Source organism: Ananas comosus, unplaced genomic scaffold (genome assembly GCF_001540865.1).
Source record: "Ananas comosus cultivar F153 unplaced genomic scaffold, ASM154086v1, whole genome shotgun sequence".
NCBI classification, from domain to species: Eukaryota; Viridiplantae; Streptophyta; class Magnoliopsida; order Poales; family Bromeliaceae; genus Ananas; species Ananas comosus.
This window is the reverse complement of record NW_017890532.1, coordinates 13955-34920: the sequence shown is the minus strand read 5'-3', so window position 1 is coordinate 34920 and position 20966 is coordinate 13955. Positions and strand designations below refer to the sequence as shown.

General features: G+C 37.1%; 3 protein-coding genes and 1 pseudogene across 9 annotated transcripts; 1 reads left to right on the top strand and 3 right to left on the bottom strand.

Annotated features, from left to right (window-relative positions):
• Nucleotides 1-114: 114 nt before the first annotated feature.
• LOC109703814 (putative disease resistance protein RGA3) lies at nt 115-2596 on the bottom strand. The gene is made up of 2 exons (XM_020224535.1): nt 1069-2596; nt 115-487 (listed from the first exon to the last, which is right to left on the bottom strand). Exon 1 carries the CDS (start codon nt 2564-2566, stop codon nt 1109-1111), a length of 1458 nt encoding a protein of 485 aa, XP_020080124.1. The 5' UTR covers nt 2567-2596; the 3' UTR covers nt 115-487; nt 1069-1108.
• A 15-nt stretch (nt 2597-2611) lies between these two features.
• LOC109703813 (putative disease resistance protein RGA3) lies at nt 2612-4977 on the bottom strand (the record flags this gene model as incomplete). The annotated part of the gene is made up of 1 exon (XM_020224533.1): nt 2612-4977. A coding segment is annotated over exon 1 (2130 nt), but the record flags the coding sequence as incomplete, so codon positions are not given.
• Nucleotides 4978-5727: 750 nt separating this feature from the next.
• Nucleotides 5728-10165, top strand: LOC109703816 (annotated as a pseudogene).
• Nucleotides 10166-11010: 845 nt separating this feature from the next.
• LOC109703811 (putative disease resistance protein RGA4) lies at nt 11011-17539 on the bottom strand. 7 transcript variants are annotated; one of them, XM_020224526.1, is made up of 3 exons: nt 13723-17539; nt 13303-13431; nt 11011-11506 (listed from the first exon to the last, which is right to left on the bottom strand). In XM_020224526.1, the coding sequence occupies exon 1, from the start codon at nt 17373-17375 to the stop codon at nt 13785-13787; it is 3591 nt and encodes a 1196-aa protein (XP_020080115.1). In that variant the 5' UTR covers nt 17376-17539; the 3' UTR covers nt 11011-11506; nt 13303-13431; nt 13723-13784. The 7 variants fall into 7 exon arrangements, with proteins under 7 accessions (XP_020080115.1, XP_020080116.1, XP_020080121.1 ...); XM_020224527.1 differs by having other exon boundaries at nt 11011-11494; XM_020224532.1 differs by having other exon boundaries at nt 11011-11426.
• Nucleotides 17540-20966: the final 3427 nt, after the last annotated feature.

Here is a 20966-nt window from a genome sequence, read left to right as displayed (position 1 = left end):
TTCTTGAACAGAAAAGGAAGGAAAATATATGACTTGATCATCACACTACGAAATATCNATATATATATAGATAAATATCATCACATTACAATATACAGATACGGACGCTGTCGATGAACAATACCGAATAAATAACCCAAACTGATGACATTCTTGCAGCTAATTTTCTAGTGCAGTTGATTGGAAATTTTTTACAAGTTTTCAACCGCTGCCGGATTATTTTCACAACAAAAGAAAGGAGTAAAAAAAAGAAGAAGAAGAAGAAGAAGAATTAACACAAGATGATAGATATCTTATGATGGAGCCATCTATTATGCTTTTTGCGAACTCCCGCAGCAGAGCAGAATCAGATTATAAACAAATCAAACATAAACAGCTGTTGAGATTTGTATAACTTAGCAGCAGATACATGCTTCTCTCTTTTATTCCAAGGCAAAAACATGCAGATGCTGCTTGACCTCCAAATTTTTACACTTCGGTACCTAGTCTATCAATTTTTAAAAAAACATAAAAAAAAATAGCACTACTGCATCAAGGTTTGCATCAAGGTTTAAAAAATAATCCATCAGGTAACACAATATATAAGTACGTTGCATATTCCACAGAATAATTAATATACTGTTAATATTGGGCCCAGACGTAGTGAAATAAAAGAAAAAGGGTAAACTTATATATAACCCGTGCGGTTTAGCGCATTTCACTTTGCAGCTATTCATGTGGTTCAGCACTTTTTTATTTTGTCATCCTATGGACTTGTGATTTTATTTTTGTTTCATAGACTCTGTGGTTTTCAAAAAAATATTTTCACTTTTGCTGCCCTCTTTGACAGTAAATTTTTTTGGTGAACCAGAAATTAACCACAGAATAGTAAAGTGCAAATTTTGAACCACAAGATGATAAAGTGAAAACACGCTAAACCACGGGGGGGCCAAATTAAAGCTTATCATCCAATAAAAAAAATTCATAAAGCAATTGGTACAAAAGTTAATTTAAGAAAAAAAAAATGCAAGTTTCATGTACCTAATTTAAAATGTGCAATTGTTAAAAGTAGTGCCTGGGAGAGCATACCTCCGAATTTTGGCAAAGCAAGCCAATACTAAAGGGCGACTCAGTCGAGTGATACCGTAGGGATGTGCGATATTTTACACCAATCTTGGCCATGAGGCTTTTGGCATCGCCCCTTCAACACCGGATTGCAGTGTTCCCAGTGGAGACATAAAAGTGATCTCGGCAGATCCGATAATGATATGATATTTGGGCAGTTGATAATACGCAGGCCTTCAAGGGATGATAGGCTTTCCAAGTTGTTGGGCAAGGACTTGATGCTGCTACAACTCTCGAAGACTAGGTATTCGAGCAAGGTGAGGTGCTGAAACACTTGCTCTTCCTCCGACCTGAATGATTCTTCTTTGAACTCCGCAATACGCAAGTGCTGGAGAGAGGCAAGGGCTTCTTCTGCGAGCAGGACATCGAGCATCGAGGGAGCATCAGTGCTGAACCATCTTATTGAGAGACTCCCTAGCTTGGTTTCTGCATGGGCGAGTTTCGGACATCCCATCAGAGTTAGATCTCCAAGGTTATTCAACTCTTGCAAACCGAGCAACGAACCAATATTTGGACAGTAGGTGATGCTCAATTTCGAGAGTGACTTCAGATGACCCAGCTGAAGGGATGCCGCGAATGGGATGTCCGAGCCCTCTGAATCGATTGCGGAAGTCGGATCAGGCTGCGAATCATCCAAATGCTTCCAATGACATGCCTCGATCTCGAGCCACTCTAGAGATGAGGGCAGGAGGATAGAGGTGCTGCCACCTTCTGCGGATAGGCTGGGGCAAAAGGATATGGTGAGTATCTCCAGTGAGCCGAGGGCTTGCAAACCCCCCAGCGAGGTTAGGAACCAGCATTGTTTGATGTATAGCTCTTCAAGCATCGTCAGACATCCCAACACATCCGCCGAGGGAAGGGATGTAAGAGAAACAATATTAAAAAGATCTAGGGACCGGATAGAAGTAAGACCTTGCAAAACTTGCTGCAATGTGCTGTCGGTGAGCGGACATGAGCTGATATAAAGACTGTAAAGAGAAGAGGGCAGGACTAGCTGCGCCTCCTCCTCCTCCTCCTCCTCCTCCTCCTCCTGCAGGTTTTGGTAGACAATGCCCATTGCCTTTTCTAGCCAATTGCACAATTTCTGTGAATCATACCCACGCCGTAAATCCCACTCTATTTTCGATGCAATGCAGGATCCGTACGTAGCAACCGAGCCCTCCATAAAAGTCACTACTTGTGAAATTCTTAAGTCTTGCGTGGACCTAATAATTGCTAAATCCTCTTTGGAGGCAATTGGAAGGGAGGAGCAAGCAAAAAGCACGAGCGTTTTCAGGGTTCGGGAAAGGGTCGGGAGTTGCTTTAGCTGTCGACATTCGACAAGCTCAAGAGACATAAGATTGTGTAAGAGGTGTTGGTCTCCTACCATCCAACTTGGCAATAGGCAACCCTGATAGCCTACGATTTCGAGAAGACGAAGATCGGGAGGCGGACGAAGACCCTCGAGTACTTGTGCATCCATGTCTGACGATCTGCTAATGTTATCGGTGGTACTCCATGCTAAACAAAGTTTCTCAATACCTTTTATCTCCACAGGGGCCTCCCCCTTTTCTTTAACATTCTCAAGACCATTAATATGTATCGAGTACCCCTGAAAATTTCTTAGGTTCCCCAGTTGTTTCAAGCAGCCAAGCCTGGCTACATTCAAATTCATTTGAGAGAAATATAAATGGTGCAAATTAATCCAGTTGGCTAGTCCTTTTGCCACTAATTCACATCTATCTATATGCAGAAATTCTAAATGGTAGAGTGTATAAATTAATTTTGGCAAAATTTTAAATGATGACTTATGAAGATCAAGGTAGCGCAGATGCTTCAAGCCTCCAATTGATTCTGGTAGTTTTCTTAATTCTAATTCACCAATATCCACCACCCTTAGTTTTTTCAGTTTGACAAATATGTTGTGAAGAAGATCATCAATGAAATAATAATCATCAGTCGTCGTAAGAAATATCAATGTGCGGAGATTTTTTAAATTACATATCTTCTCAACAAGATCACTCAGTGTATCGACGCGGAGGGAAAGATGACGAATCTCTTGAGGTACTACTGCCTCTGTCAAATTTCCTTCAACTCTAAGAAATCGATCTTTAGAAACCATCTCTGCTAGATCATGCAATAGATCATGAATAGTGAAGAGATCATCGTCTTCTGTCGGTTGAAAGAAAGAGCTGGATAGCAATTCATCAAAGTAATCTTGGCCTATATCCTCAATTCTCTCGCTCTCATCCACTGTCTTGATGAAGCCCTCAGCAACCCACAGGTGAATTAGCTTCTTGCGCCGGATTTTCTGACCCTTAGAAAATAGACTGCAATATGAGAAGCACCTCTGCAAATGTGCTTCTAGGTTTTGATAACTCCACAACAGAGACTTCATAGTGTCTTTCAATAGGTCTCCACTTAAAATCCTCTTCCAAAAGTCCGCATCCATCCTTTTGCGTAGCCGACTACCAACCATTCTCGCAGCTAAGGGAGAGCCGTGCAGTTTCGGTTCGTTCTGGCTCACGATCTCTTCTAATTTCTTGTATAGGCCGTTATCATCAATTTTGGCATCGCCAAAGGCATAGTACATGAACAAGTACAAGAAGTCATTTTTTTCTAGTTCTTTTAGGTCTAAAATGTCTCTAGCGTCTAAACTATCTGCTACGCCCTTCTCACGGGTCGTCATTAAGATCTTACTTCCTCTATTGCCCACTCGTAAAGGAGCGAGCAATTGCTCCCACTGCAGCTCGGCCGCCTCTTTCTTGCTCCATACATCGTCCAATACGAGTAAAAACTTCTTTGATCTTAGGAAACCTTCCAATTTTCCTTGAAGGGTGTCGAGATTATCAAGGCGAGGGCATTCCCCTCCGGATGCTGATTCCACCATCTCTCTTGTCAACTCTTTAACATCGAATATCTGGGACACATGAACCCACATGGTGACATCGAAATGCTTGCCTTCTGCTTCTCTTTCATAATCGCAAACATACTGTGCAAGAGTCGTCTTCCCAGCTCCTCCTAGACCAACGATGGCTACAACAGAATAGTTTCCAACAAAGCTAGACTCAGGTTCAAGCCCCGCCGTCTCATGCAGAAGCTTAACGATATGATCACGCTGCTTGTCTCGGCCGAACACTTTGTGAGTGAGCAGCGAGGTGGTGACCCTCCGACCTGATTCATTGACAGTTTCAGATCCTCTTACATTACTGCTCCCTCCGGACAAGAATGGCTGAAATTCCTTGGCTTTCGCAGCAGTCTTCTCCAGCTTAACTAAGCTGTTTTTCAGCTTTGTACTAAATTTTTTTGATAAGTATTTGATTGGAGGAAGAGATTCCAGACGTACCTTGATTCCTCCTGCACCACTCTTCACTTTTTTTCCGAGAAGGTAATAGTCATGCAGGTCCAGCACGTCCTCTGCTTCGTAAACTGCTTCCTCGAGGCTCCGCAGCCAACCATGGAGGCGGTCTTTATGCAGGCTATTTTCTGCGGCCTCAATCAGCATCTCTATTTGGGGGATTACGATATTTTGCAGATCCTGCAGCTTTTCGTCCACATCCATGCCGATGTAGGAGTATCCCTTTCTGAGGAGGTCGATCATGAATGATTGCGAAGCCAACCATTTGAATCCCGCGATGATCGCCACCGCTTCTGCCATGGATTCGCCGATCAGATGATGATGAGAACTACGAAGATGATACTTCAAGAGTTCTTTAGAGCGAGATATGAATGGAGGTTAAAAAATAGCTACAACGTATAGATTGGCAGATGCCAAAAAGTCAACTGTGACGTGCAGAGATGCAAAACGTTTTTATATAATTCATAGAGTTTTTTTTGTAATTAGCCCCTGAAAAAAAACTTATTTTAAAAATCACCCCAGTAAATTTAAATTTACAAAAATAACTATGACCTTGCCATGCATGCGCTACATCAGCGTCACGTGAGCGGGTTGGGTTGTTAAGTTGAATACGGTGAACCATTCACCATGTTCAAACACGGTGAATGGTTCACCGTGTTTCAGACTTATCTTTTTCATTATACGTATATTTTTCTTTTCTTTTTTCTTTCCTCAGACACGGTGAATCATTCACCGTATTTAGAAACGGTGAATCATTCACCGTGTTTAACTTAATTATCTGGCTCGCGTGGTGCTGACATGCCGCCCGTGTGGCAGGGACATAACCATTTTTACAAATTTAAATTTACTGGGATTATTTTTAAAATAAATTTTTTTTATGAGGCTAATTGCAAAAAAAAAACCCTTATTCATATATTAGATAATTGGGATGCAGATTTTTTTTTTTTTTATTACTTTAGATATGAACTGAACTCTAATTAAATTAAGTTTTTCAAGTGGAAAAATGCATGGAAACCCCTTCAAATACATACGATCTTTTTAAGTGGCCCTCTCGGCTTTAAAACTTTTTGATAAAATAACTTTAGGTAAATTTTAAAAATTTAGAAGTTTTGTCAAATTGATAAAAAATATTATAAAATTCGATAATTTTAATCACTTTTCAAAAAAAAAAGATTTAAAGCTAGTGGAAATACTAAATTTTAATATAATTTAATTAGAACAGTCCAATTCCAGTAATATTAAAAGTTAAGAGGGTTTCAAGATAATTTGTACTTGAGCGGCGCTAAACCACCCAAAAGAGCAACAAAGCTGAGCTAAACCACGCAGGGTTTAATGAAATTGTTACCCAACTAATTAATCCCTCGTGATTAAGAACTCCTCACCTGAGTCTCAGCGCCCCTCCTCCTTTTCTCTCTCCTTCTCCGAACATGGCGGCGATTCGCGGCGCCCCGTTCCAATTCCCACCGCCGCCGCCGGCGAGCGTCGGCCGGCGAAGGCGGATTCCGGCGGCGGCGATGTCGGGGTCGGGGGCGGGGGCGAATCATCGAATGTTGGTGTTGGGGACGGGATTCGTGGGGAGCTACGCGTCGGAGCGCTTGATCGAAGAAGACGACGCAGAGTGGTGAGATACTGAGATGAGATCATGAGATCCTGTCCTCTCTCTTTCTCTCTCTTCTCTTCTCTTCTCTTTCTAATCCGTGCGCTTCGTTACTTCGATCGTCTCCTCGGATACTCTTTTTTTTTTTTTTTTTTTTGTGATGTGATGTGATAATGTTGTGATTGGATGATACGATAGTAATTAAGAAGTCGTGTCACTTGTATATTATTAATACAGTAATACTTAGTAAGTGAATTAAAATTATAATAAATTAAAATTTGACGATCGGTCAAACAGTTACGTGGCTCGGGACCAAAAGTGTGATTTAGCATTTTATTTACCAATCTCTTCTCTTTTTTTTCTGTCTATGAAAAGAAACAAACTATTATACTTTGCCAATTTCTGTAGTACTTGAAATGGATAGAAGCTAGCAATAGGAACTTTCAAAATAGATTCATTGAAAGCTGTTGCCAGGTTGTTTGTAATTATTTTATTCAGCATTTGTGGGTACTTCCTTGTTTTGTCTTGTCAAGATGGGTCAGAATTGTTGTTAATCTCCAGCTAAAGCAGAAGCTTTGTTAGCAATAGTGTGAAGCTTAGAGCCTGTAAGTTTTACCGAAGGTGAAGTTCCGGTTGAAACAGACTTCTGGATAAACTATAATTCAAGTGAAAAGTTTGCGGAATAGAATGGAATTCAAAATTTCAGTTCCGAATTGCTCATACGAAGGCACAATAGTAAACTGTTTCTTGAGTTCTTTGCTGCAAAGAAATTCTGCTTGTTATACTATAATTAAAATGTTGTTGCTATGCCTGATATCGATAGTTTTCATACAAAGGCCTTGTTGTTTAAATTCTATTAGCTACTTCTCTAGGACTCTTGTTTCTGATCACTTCACTTTTTGAGTGTAGGCAAGTCTCTGGGACCTGCACTAGCGCTGCGAAGAGAAGAGAACTTGAGAAGATTGGAATGGATGCTTTCATCTTTGATGCAACTAAAAGCAAGTACGACTTTCTCGTATTGCTGTTAAGCTGCTTCTTTATTCGATGCTTTCCTGTTTCAAAGTTCATCAGCTTGAAAATGTGAGACCCAACGACTTCATTCCTGCGGACAATTCTTTTCATATTACATTGTGTTTGTAGTTAGAATCTTATGACTTATCACCTACATTGGCTATCTACTTCATCAGACATTAAGGTCTTATATGTAATGACATTCAGATCTTACCTGAATTATGGCATATTTCAAAATAGATACCTTAACCACCGAAAATTTTGAATAACTAACTGAGCGTTCGCCATTGTTGTCAGAAAATTTTGCCCAGTTCAGTTAGAATGTCCAATTAAGTGAAAATAATATTCCACAAAAAAGTTAAAAATATGATTTTCTTTGTTTGGGGAGGTACACTTAAATCAAATAAACTCTATGATTAGGTAGTTAAATTCAAAATATGATATAGTTCAGGTAAGATCTGTATATTTTGATGTTATTCTGCCCTTCTAACTTTTTTCTTTTTTTTTTGGATTTTCTGTCTTTACGAACTACTCTGTTCATATGGTTCTCTCCAGGCTGACAGAACTTCACACTTTGGAACATGCAACTCATCTGCTCATCTCCATTCCAACTATTGCAGGCATAGGCGATCCTGTATGTTAAACTCCAATCTAGTTCCTTCTTTACTCATTAAGAAGTTCTTTCTTCAACAGCCATTTGTTTTTAAATTATGTCATTTAGTGAACTTCTATACAGGCATGTTTCTTCCTAATGCCTTATGCAGTTACTCTTTTCATATGAAGACTTACGAAATACATTGAGCCGTGGAAACCTTCGGTGGTTATGTTACTTATCATCAACAAGTAGGACCAAACTCAAAATGCCTTTTTGTATGATTTTCACTTCATAGCCTTGTATGATTTTCACTTCATAGCCTTGATTAAGAATTGTATGGTTGGGAAGATTGCGGTCTTCCCTAGGATTAAATAATACCCCTATGATTGAGTGGTCCCTACAAAGTAATAATAGTATTAATCCAAAGATAAAAAATGATTAAAGGGGTTGATCTAAGAATCAAAAAATCGAAAGCACCAGATCCTCTATACTTTCGATAGCATAGTAGCTCTAATATATATATATATATATATATATTAATAATATATATTATATAGTTATATATTCGAGCTTTTCGAGCCTATATTCGAACAGACCGAGTAATACTTACATCGGCTTGAAATGAATTCGGAGCCTTTTTTTTTGTTCAAGCTCGGCCTCATTTAATTTTCGAGCCGAGCTCTGGCGAGCCGAAATTATCTGAGTCAATTGCGATCGGAACACGATAAAAGGCCAACTCGTATTTGCCAGCCTATGATTAATTAGATAATCGAAGAATAAATAGCTCATAGAATTGACTGGTGCAAGAGGATTCATAATACATATATCTCTCTGTTTCTTTGGGGATTTATACAGTTGAACAAGTTGAAAATTGAACATAATTATTTTGAATCCAAATATCCAATATAGTCGTATACTCTGCATGTTGAGTAGAGAATGGGTTTTTTCCTTCTTCTTTTTTTGCCCCTCACTCTAGGAAAGTGTGAAGTCTTTGTCTAATCTGACATGGCAGGTGTTTATGGAGATTGTGGAGGCGCCTTGGTTGACGAGGAGTAAGCAGCTACTTTGTCATGAACTTCAAACAGTGTATTTTTGAAAATATAATTTCATGCGATTTTCACCTTATTCAAATGCTAACGCAGCTATCCTGTGAACCTGAAAAGTGAATCCGCTAAACTAAGATTAGCAGCAGAGAAAGGGTGGTCGCAACTAGGGAGTGAACTCAGTCTATCAGTTTACATATTTCGACTTGGAGGAATATATGGCCCTGGAAGAAGGTTCACACCTTGTAGTCCCTACAATTTTCCTTTTCCACCACTGTTTTTCCATTTTTAATTGCAAGAGATTCCATGAGGTATAGATATGAAGTCAAACAGCAAGAGCCAGAGGGCACATCTACAATATACCCTGCGGCAACAGAAGAAATTTATAAATTACATCTTAATGATGGAATTTTCTAATAATTGTTAATTTGTATTTGCTTTCCTGTTGTGCTTATTGGTTGCCCAAAACACTCCTAAATATAAAGAGGAATTTAAAAGGCACTATCCGTACATTTCTACTCAGGTATATCCAAATTGCTTAAATGATAGGATCACTTTTCTGAGTAAGTGTTTAATTTATAGTTTCCGAGTGCTAATTCCTTTCGTCTTGTACAACTGTAATGTCTTATTATCAATTAATTTAGCGCTCTGGACACATAGTTAAAAGGAAATCCTTGTCAAAAGGACAAAAGCTGAGGGAATCGAGGCAATACACAGCACGAGTTCATGTTGCTGATATTTATCAGGCGATTAAAGCAAGCTTCAAAGTACCATCTTCAGGGTATGTGATCTTTTTATTTTCTCTAATTAGATCTTTTCTAAGTTCATTTGGAGCACTACATCTGGATTTCGCTCATTCTAAAGTTTTTATTTATTTTACAGCTGAGTTAAAAATATATATAGAAACCTTACGCAAAGCATAGTACATTCTAAAATTTGTACCGTGTTCGATGATGATCCTTGTGGCTTTTCTTTCAGGAGGATATACAACGTCGTTGATGATGACCCCGTTCCTCAAGCTGAAGTGTTTGCTTTCGCTCGGAACTTGTTAGAGAGCAGGTTTCCTGATATGGCGAAAGAGTTTGGTGATGTTAGTTTACCAGATTTAATATCAACCGAGGAAAAAACGCATGGTGACAAGCGCGTATTGAATGCTCGTTTGAAGAACGAGCTCGGCGTCAGGCTGTTGTACCCGACTTATCGATCTGGGCTGCAGAGTATTTTTGACTCATGGTCGGTTGATAATTACTAGCCATGAGAGTTGAAGAACAAAATGTTGTGGAGATATCTTAGGAGAAAAAGTAGTGAGAAGTTGAAGCATTCTCTAATCTTGTTTTTCATTAAAACTCTGTGGTTTAACACATTTTTGTTTTGTTATTCTGTGATTTGAAAAATGCAACTTAGCTATACGGTAATATTGTTTTTGTTTCAGCAGAAGAATCTGCAGTTGAATAAAATAGCAAAATGAGAATCATCTTTACCGCATTGCCATGGTTAGTGTGAAACAAACAGCACCCCCCCACACGAAAAGCAAAAACCTCTTCATTTGGCAAAACACAAAAAGCAAAAGACTTTTAATTTAGAGATCAAATTTTTACATACAGAAAAAAGTTATAACTCAATGGATGATATAGTTAAAATACGCGAGGGAAAACGTAGTCGATAAATGCATGGTACCTCAGTGTATAGATGCGATGGGTGCAAGTACTAATGTTATTCTCTAGTAGTAAATGTATACAAGGCCTGTAGTGAAACTCTTTTACGAATTTGAGGACGGCAGCATCAAACTTAAAAAGTTCAAGGACCCAAATAGAACTTGGTTGAAACTCCGAGGACTATCGATGCAATTTGTTCTTTCTGCTCGTGAAAGAACTGTTGGCTTAAATAGGCCAGTATTCTACTCTGTGGCGGGAGACCAGGTTGGGCCGAGTCACGTTCGAAATGGCGTGAGACTAGATTGGGCCGAATCATGTACGAAATGGCATGAGACTGATTTTGGCTGAGTCACAATCGATACTTATGAACGCTGTATCTATACGCTTTAAATGAATTGGTTGTGTATTTTTAACCGTTTGAGTTTTTAGAATTAATGGTTAACGCCAACAATCCGACAAGAACTAATTTTTTTTTTTTTCTATTTGCCAAATATCTGCTGTTGCTTCTCGAAGCAGAGAAAATTATGAGCAGGCAGGCGCTCAATTGATAATGATCCTGAGATAAGGTTAAGCAGAACAACATGATGAGAGTCATAGCTGTAGACTAGTCCAGTTTGCTTGAACACGAATAAAAGGAAAATATGTGCCTTGATCATCACACTAAGAAATATCCAAATCGCAGTTCAATTATATATAGAAGATAAATATCATCACATTACAAATACACAGATACAGACGCTGTCAATGAACAATACCCAATAAATAACACAAACTGATGGCATTCTTGCAGCTGTTTTTCTAGTGCAGTTGATGGAGCCATCATTATGCTTTTTGCGATCTCCTGTAGCAGAGTGGAATCAGATTATAAATAAATCAAACACAAACAGCTGTTGAGATTTGTATAACTTAGAAGCAGATACATGATTCTCTCTTTTATTCCAAGTCGCAGATCATAGCCAACTGAAAGGATCTTCTGATCAATTTGCAGGCCATTTTGATTTCATACTTGATAGTTGATGACTTGATGCTGAAGTATAGTAAACTAACAGTCCTGGACACTCTCACCACACCGGAATCTTATTCTCTGAGCACAAGCAAACAAATCAGCTAATGAAACATGATTGATAACCACTGCGTACAACACCAGCTTTCCTGAAACGGACACTAATTTAATATTCGAATTAGTCAAAACGAATGTAGATTTGTGTGTAATTTGCCGAGACAAATATATAGAAACAAGCTGTAAGGAGAACTGCAAACAGATATAGATTTATGGATAGTTTCCTAAAGCAAACTTTCAGAATTAACCTGAACTTTGATGATGGCAACAACTAACCGACTTTGAAAGATTTTTATTTTACAACACTTAAACTTTTCAATCCGTGTCAGTCGAGTCATTTGACGGATCTGAGAAATTATCGCCCACCTCTGCTGCATCCGTACATCCATGAGCAATGCTTTCATGCATGCATCCGTCCGATCAGATAGTTTAATCTCTACTAAGGAATAAGTTGCATTTTTTATTCCTACCTGAGACCGGATGGTTAGATTAAAAGCACAGCATGCATTATGGATGTACAGACTATGGATCAACCAGGTACAAGCAATAATTTTGCTGGATATAGATCAAATAAAATTGAAAGAAAAGGTAGCAAAATCAAAGTTTTAGAAGTTTGCATAATCGTGTTCCCAAATGACCAAAAGTTCAGGTTAGTTCCTTCATGCTTGTAGGCTTGTAGCTAACCAAAACAAAGAAAAAGAAGTGAGGTACAGCTTTAGTTAACAGTGCAAAGTTAATTAGATATTTAGAGCTTTGCGATACATCATTGCTAAAGAAAGTTCAAAAGCTGAATCAAACAAGTAATTTGTAGCTAGTTTGCCTGCGTCAATCCGTTGGAAACTGCTTAAGATGTCAACTGTGGCTAAAATTGTTCTTTAGAATAACCAAAAGCGAAAAAATAAAAGGAAAAAGCAAAAACTAGGATGAGTGATAGAGATAAAATGTTTGAAGCAATCATGCATGCTGTTCAGGATCTGTCAATGCTGAGCAGAATAGAATTAAAACTCTCGGCAGCTTAACATCAAGCTTGTGCAAAATTTAGATCAAAGAAAGTGAAAATAGTGTTTCGTATGTCTTCTTTGTGATAATTATTTTAGTACATGTTATAGTAAATAACTTGCGACAACCCAATTGCCCCACATTAAACAATATGGGAGAGTTTGAGGGCCTTATCAACTTGAGCTAAATCATTTTAAATTGGTGGTTGGTCCAACAAGTTGGTAATATTAATGTGACAGATCAGATCGGCACCCAACTAAACAAACAAAAGGTATCAAGCATAATACTATATATTACATCATTAAACGTTTACAAATCCATTGGTGGTATAACATATATTATGTTGAAAGAAATTTAGGAAGAAACAAAAGAGCACTACATCTTTGTAATGCTCGAGTTACAAGAACTGGTTCCTTCTCGAACATATCCTTGATTAAGAAAACTGTACTATATAAATTTTGGCGGAAGACACAGTGTTTGATGTTTGTGTGGACAAAACTTCAAGAACTACTAAATTTGTTCATTAAAATGACAAAAAAAAAATTGATGCCAAATGAATATGATGTGTTGGAGCCATCATGCATGTTATTTAGAATCATCTATCAAGCGAACAATACCGCAAAGTGTAATCTACGAAAGAAAAAAAGAAAAAAAAACATTTTTTCAAGAAAGGTAAAAACATGCAGGTGCTGCCTGACCTTCGAATTTTTCATTTCGGTACTTATTCATTTTTCGAAAAAAAAAAAGATTAGCACCCCGCATCAAGGTTTAAAAAATAATCCATCAAGTAACATAATATGTAGGTACGTTCCATAATATTCCATTAGAATAATTAATACACTTTTAATATTGGCCAGAGAGGTATGAAATAAAATAAAACGTAAACTTCACTTTATCCCACCGTGGTTTAGCGCATTTCACTTTGCCCCCCATGTGATTCAAAAAATTGCACTCAACTATCCATGTTGTTTAGCACTTTTCCACTTTGCCACTCTACGATCCTGTGGTTTTATTTTTTGTTTCACTGACCCTGCGGTTTTCAAAAAAAAAAAATCACTTTTGCTACCCTTTTTTATGGTGAATTTATTTTTGGTGAAACAAGAATCAAGGTAATAAAGTGAACTTTTGAACCACAAGGTGGCAAACTGAAAACACACTAAACCACACAGGGGCATATTGAAGTTTATCCAATAATAAATCACAAAACATTAGGTACAAAAATTATTTTTTTAAAAAAGAAAAGAAATGCAAGTTTCGTGTTACCTATTTTAAAATGTGCAATAGTTAAAAGTAGTGTCCAGGAGAGTGTACGAGGGCATACCACAAGCCAAGGGAAGCAACCTCCGCATTTTTTGGCAAAGCAAGTCTATGCTAGCAGATGAGTCAGTCAAGTGATATCGTACGGATGTGCGCAATTTTGCGCCAATCTTGGCCACGAGGCTTTTGGCATCGCCTCTTCAACACCGGATTGCAATGTGGCAAGTCCAGCTGTAAAAGTGATCTCGGCAGATCAGGCAATGACCTGATATTTGGGCAGTCGAAAATACTCAGTTGTTCAAAGAAAGACAGGCCTTCCAAGTTGTTAGGCAAGGACTTGATGCTGCAACTCTCGAAGACTAGGGATGTGAGCGAGGTGAGGTGCTGAAACACTTGCTCTTCCTCTGACCTGAATGATTCTTTATTGTACTTGTGAATATACAAGCACCGGAGAGAGGCAAGGGCTTCTTCTGCGAGCAGCATATAGAGCAGCGAGGGAGCATCAGTGCGGAAATTTTTTATAAGACTCCCTAACTTGGTTTCTTCGTGGGCCAGTTTCGGGCATCCCATCAAAGTGAGATCTGCAAGGTCATTCAACTCTTGTAAACCAAGCAAGGAACCAATATTTGGACAGTTGGTGATGTGCAGTTCCGTGAGTGATTTCAGATGACCCAGTTGAAGGGATGCCGCGAATGGAATGTCTGAGCTCTGTGAATTGATTGAGGAAGTCAGATAAGGCTGCGAATCATCCAAATGCTTCCAATGACATGCCTCGATTTCGAGCCGCTGTAGAGATGAGGGCAGGATAGAGGTGTTGCCACCTTCTGCGGATAGGCTGGGGCAAAAGGAGATGACGAGATTTGGCAATGAGACGAGGGCTTGCAAACCCTCTAGCGAAGTTAGGAACCAGCATTGCTTGATGTATAGCTTTTTGAGCATCGTCAGACGTCCCAACACATCCGCCGAGGGAAATGACGTAAGAGAAACAATATTACAGATATCGAGGGACCCTAGAGAAGTAAGACCTTGCAAACCTTCCCGCAATGTGCTGTCGGTGAGTGGACATGAGCTGATAACAAGCCTTTCAAGAGAAGAGGGCAGGACCAGCCGCACCTCCGCCTCCTGCAGGTTTTGGTAGACAATGTCAGTGGTCTTTTTTAGCCAATTGCGCAAGCTCTGTGAATCATATCCACGCCGTAAATCCCACTCTGTTTCCAACACAATACAGGATCCGTATATAGCAACCAACCCCTCCATAAAAGTCACTACTTGGGAAATTCTTACGTCTTGTGTGGACCTAATAATTGCCAAATCCTCTTTGGAGACAATCGGAAGGGAGGAGCAAGAAGAAAGCACGAGTATTTTCAGGGTTGGGGAAAGGATCGGGAGTTGCTTTAGCTGCCGGCATAGAATAAGCTGAAGAGATATAAGATTGTGTGAGAGGTGTCGGTCTCCTACCAACCAACTTGGCAATAGGCAACCCTGATAGCCCACGATTCTAAGAAACCAAAGATGGGGAGGCGGACGAAGACCCTCAAGTACTCGTGCATCCATGTTTGACGATTTGCTAATGTTAACGGTGGTACTCCATTCTAAACACAGTTCCGCAATACCCTTTATGTCCACAGGGGCCTCCCCCATTTCTTTAACATTCTCAAGACCATTAATATGTATTGAAGACCCCTGAAACTTTCTTAGGTTCCTCAGTTGTTTCAGGCTGCCAATCCCAGCTACATTCAAGGTCATCCAAGAGATATGTAAATGCTGCAAATTAATCCAGTTGGCTAGTCTTTTTGCCGCTAATGTACATGCGTACAAACGCAGAAACTCTAAATGGTAGAGTGTATAAATTGATTTTGGCAAAATATCAAATGATGACTTATAAAGATCAAGGTACCGCAGATGCTTCAACCCCCCGATTGATTCTGGTAGTTTTTTTAATGTGCATCCCCTAAGATCCACCACCCTTAGCTTTTTTAGTTTGATAAATATGATGTGGAGAAGATCATCAATGTAATCATCATCATTCCTCGTAACGACTATCAACGTACGGAGATTTTTTAAACTGCATATCTTCTCAACAAGATCACTCAATCTATCGATGCGGAAGGAAAGATGACGAATCCCTTGAGGTAATGCCTTTGCCGGATTTCCTTCAACTCTAAGATAACGATCTTTAGAAACCATCTCTGCTAGATCATGCAATAGATCATGTATAGTGTAAAGACTACCGAATTTTGCTGGTTGAAAGAAAGAGCTGGATAGCAAATCATCAAAATATTCCTGGCCTACATCTTCGATTCTCTTGCCCTCATCTGTAGTCTTAATGAAGCCCTCTGCAATCCACAGGTGAATTAGGTTCTTCCGCTCGATTTCATGACCCTTGAGAAATAGACTGCAGTATGAGAAGCATCTTTGTAATGGTGCATCTAGGTTCTGATAGCTCCAAAGAAGAGACTTCATAGTGTCTTTCAATAGGTCTCCACTTAAAATTCTCTTCCAAAAATCCACATTCAGCCTTTTGCGTAGCTGACTGCCAACCATTCTCGCCGCTAAGGGAGAGCCATGCAGTTTCGGTGCGTTCTCCTTCACTATCCCTTCCAATTTCATGCATAGCTCGTTATCATCAATTTTCGCATCTCCAAAGGCATAATACATGAACAAGGACAAGAAGTCGCTTTGTTCTAGTTCCTCTATATGTAAAATGTTTCTAGCACCTAAGGCCTCCGCTACTCCCTTCCTACGGGTCGTCACTAAGATCTTACTTCCTTTATTACCCACGCTTAAAGGGGCGAGCAGTTGCTCCCACTGCACCTCAGTCACCTCTTTCTCGCTACAAATATCGTCTAATACAAGTAAAAACTTTTTTGATTTGAGGGAATTTTCCAATTTCCTTTGAAGAATATCGAGATTAGTTAAATTAGGGCATTCCTCTTTGGATGCTGACTCCACCATTTTTCTTGTCAACTTTTCGACATCCAATCTTTCAGATACATGAACCCACATGATGACATCAAAATGCTTGGCTTCTGCTACTCTTTCATAATCACAAACATACTGTGCAAGAGTAGTCTTCCCGGCTCCCCCTAGACCAATGATGGCTACTATAGAATAGCATTTAACAAAGCCAGACTCGGGTTCGAGCCCTGCCATCTCATGCAGGAGGTTAACGATATGATCACGCAGCTTGTCTCGGCCGAACACTTTGTGCACAAGCAGCGAGGTGGTGACCCTCTGACCTGATTCAGTGGCGGTTTCAGATCCCCTTATATTACTACTCCCTCCAGGCAAGAATGGTCGGAATTCCCTCGATTTCACAGCAGTCTTCTCCAACTTCACCAAGCTCTTTTTCAGATTTATACTAAATTTTTTCGATAAGTACTTGATTGGAGGAAGAGATTCAAGACGTACCGTAATTCCTCCTGCGCTACTCTTCACTTTTTGTTCAAGCAGGTAATAGTCGTGCAGGTCCAGCAAGTCCTCTGCTTCGTAAACTGCTTCCTCCAGGCTCCGCAGCCAACCACGGAGGCGGTCTTTATCCGGGCTTTTTTCAGCGGCATTGATCAGCATCTCTATTTGGGGGATGATGATGTTCTGCAGATCCTGCAGCTTTTCATCCACATCCATGCCGATGAAGGAGTAGCCCTTCTTGAGGAGGTCGGTCGCGACCGGAGCCAACCATTTGAAACCCGTGATGATCGCTGCGGCTTCTACCATCGATTCGCCGATCAGATGACAACTACAAAGACGAGAGTTTGAGAGTTTTCTTCGAGCAAGTTGGGAATAGAGTTGGAAAGACACAGTTCCAATGTATAGAGAATCAGAGATAAAGATGCAAAAAGTCAACTGTCAAGTGTCAAGTGGGAAAAAATAAAATAAATAAATAAAGTGCATCATTGTGAAGAAAATTTTCAATTTGGATCAATGATAATATTAGTTTTATATAATTATTAATATATCGATAATTAGGATGCAGAAATTTTTTTTATTAAATTAGGTATGAACTCTAATTAAATTTTCCTAGTTGGTAAAAATGAATGGAAAACCCTTCAACTATTTACGACGTTTTTAAATGGTCCTGTCGTCTTCAAAACTTTTTTGCTCAAGTAACTTTAATATAATTACAAAAAGGTTAAAAGTTTTTGTCAAATTCATCAAATGGTAAACCACCCAAAAAAGCAACAAAAGCTGAGCTAAACCACGCAGGGTTTAATTCCTTAAATTTTACCCATGCAAAATTTGACAGTATTAATCATTATCTTGGTTAACTAAATAATATTTCAATATTTCTGAATTCCAATATTTCTGATATTTCTGATATATCAGTATTGATCATTATTGATAAATAATAATAAGATTATTGGTTAACTTACTTATTTTTGAATTCCAATATTTCTGATATATCAGTATTGATCATTATCTTGATTGCATAAAGAGAATTTGACATATTACGTGTACCTATGTTGCCCATAGATATACAATAATTAATATAATTAGTAAGTTAACCAATAATCTTATTATTATTTATCAATAANTATCAGTATTGATCATTATTGATAAATAATAATAAGATTATTGGTTAACTTACTTATTTTTGAATTCCAATATTTCTGATATATCAGTATTGATCATTATCTTGATTGCATAAAGAGAATTTGACATATTACGTGTACCTATGTTGCCCATAGATATACAATAATTAATATAATTAGTAAGAATGTAAATAATATCCAAAGTTTGAATAAATAAGATACCTGCAAAATCTTTTATGTTGCACCATTGCATTGCATTATAATTATGACAGGGCCTTCATCCCCTACTTGTTTATAAGTATGAAGTTTTTCAGCAAATCTTCCCCACAATGTGCAACCCAGCTTTTTGTTGCTATAAGTTTTACAGAAAAAAATACTAAATGACCAAAATACAAATTAAAAGGAACATTATACTACAAATGCTACTTATAAAATAATTTATTTTATATCATATATGTGCCTACTAATTTTTATTTATATTATATCAGATAGATAATTTTTATATTTATATTTGAGGACAATTTAGGTAAAAAAAAGTGACAAATATTTTGTATTCGTCGGTCATTAGATTAAATCTAATAACTAAGAATTAATATATTTTATAATAATTTAAAAAAAATTAATATTTTAAAATATTAGTAGGTAAATTTGAGATAACTTTTATATATTCACCTTTAAAAAAATATGATTAAATATTATATATGCGGAAGATATTATGTAATTGGATATTATATAGGTGGTGGATATTACATGTGAGAATGAAAATATTTTAAGAAATGCGAATATTATTTGTGATAAAATATGATATTATGTAGGCGACGGTTATTAGAAGCTATACAATATGCGTATAAAAAGTGAAATTTGATACGTACTATTTGAGGTCAATTTAGGTAAAAAAAGCGATAGATATTTTATATTCGTCAATCATTAGATTAGATTTAATTACTAAGAATTAATATATTTTATAATAATTTAAATAAAATATCCAATATTTTAAATTTGAGATAACTTTTATATATTCTGCTTTTAAAAAATATGATTAAATATTATATATGTTAATATATTTTATAATGTTTTAAATAAAATATCAAATATTTTAAATATTAGTAGGTAAATTTGAGATAACTTTTATATATTTTGTTTTAAAAAAATATGATTAAATATTATATATGCGGAAGATATTATATTAATAGGGACCGGTATTTTGGGAAAGAGGAAAAAATTCAAAAATAACGTTTATAAGCTGCTAACTGAAAAAAAATTTATAAACATTCAAAAAATATATTTATAATTATAAACACATACTTGTCATCCTCAAGTAGTATCGTAATCTTTTTTGTTTCTTTATTGTTCTTGCAGTTTTCTTCCATTCTACTAATTCCAGAAAGCTTCCCAATGACATCTGAGATAATATAATAATAAAATGTAAGAATCAACATAGTAGGTACACATATTAAAAATTAAATTTTGAAAATTAAATATTTGATGCATGTAATAAATCTTACCTAGTAAATATTTGTCATCAGCGATATTAGCAAGTATTTCATCAAAAGGGGTAAATATAAATCCATACTTTGATACGGTCAAAACATTTTTCATCTCATGTACAACCGTAAAATATTGAAAATTGATTTTGTAAGGATGATTAGTGGTCCTGTAGGAGCCGCTGCTCTGCTCCACTCCAAACTGATTGATCGCATAAACTTTTCCTTTCGTAAAAAGACCTTTAAATTTATTCAGAAAAGCCTTTCTTATCGTTGCATGTATTCTATCTCCCTAAAATAGAAAATAAACAAATTATGTAATATCTAAAAAAAGAAGAAGCAAACATATGTTAAATTTGAAAATAAAATCGTATCTTACATTTTGATCAGAAAGAACTAACTCTAAATTATTCACCATCTATGGGCGATGAAATTCAGGCATAGTATACAGACAAATCACTCTAATTTTGATCTTCCATTTGTCTCCAAGAGTAGTGATGTCACGTATAAAATCGTACCCAAATGCCATATCCTGAGAAAAATAAGACATCCAAAAAAAAAATTAATACATCATATTTAAATAAAAAAATAAAAAAATATATGTTTTATTTTAAAGAATCAATATTTAAGAGCTAAAAAAATTACAGGAGTCACAGTAGAGAAAAAAAAATTACGAAATAAAAATTACAGAAGAAATAATGCAATATCTATATCTATACTACTTATAAATTCTATAAATTCTTTCGCAAACAATAATTTCAAAGCAACCGCCAATCATTTCGTTTTTTCCACCATTTTTTTCGCAACCAATCATTTCAAATAATTCGTCATTTAAAATAATTCGCAACCACCAATTCTTTCGCAAACAATAATTTCAAAGCAACCGCCAATCATTTCGTAATTTTCACCTTTTTTTTGCAACCAATCATTTCAAATAATTCGTAACCGATTATTACGTATTTCGCAACCAATAATTTCAAATAATTAATTAAGTAATAATTTATTTCCAAATAAAGATAAATATTTTCGACCAATTTTTTTGCAACCAATCAATTCTTTCGCAAACAATAATTTCAAAGCAACCGCTAATCATTTCGTAAACCAATCATTTCAAATAATTCGTCATTTCAAATAATTCGCAACCATCAATTCTTTCGCAAACAATAATTTCAAAGCAACCGCGAATCATTTTGTATTTTCCATCGTTTTTTTTGCAACCAATCATTTCAAATAATTCGCAACCGATTATTGCATATTTCGCAACCAAATAATTTCAAATAATTAATTAAGTA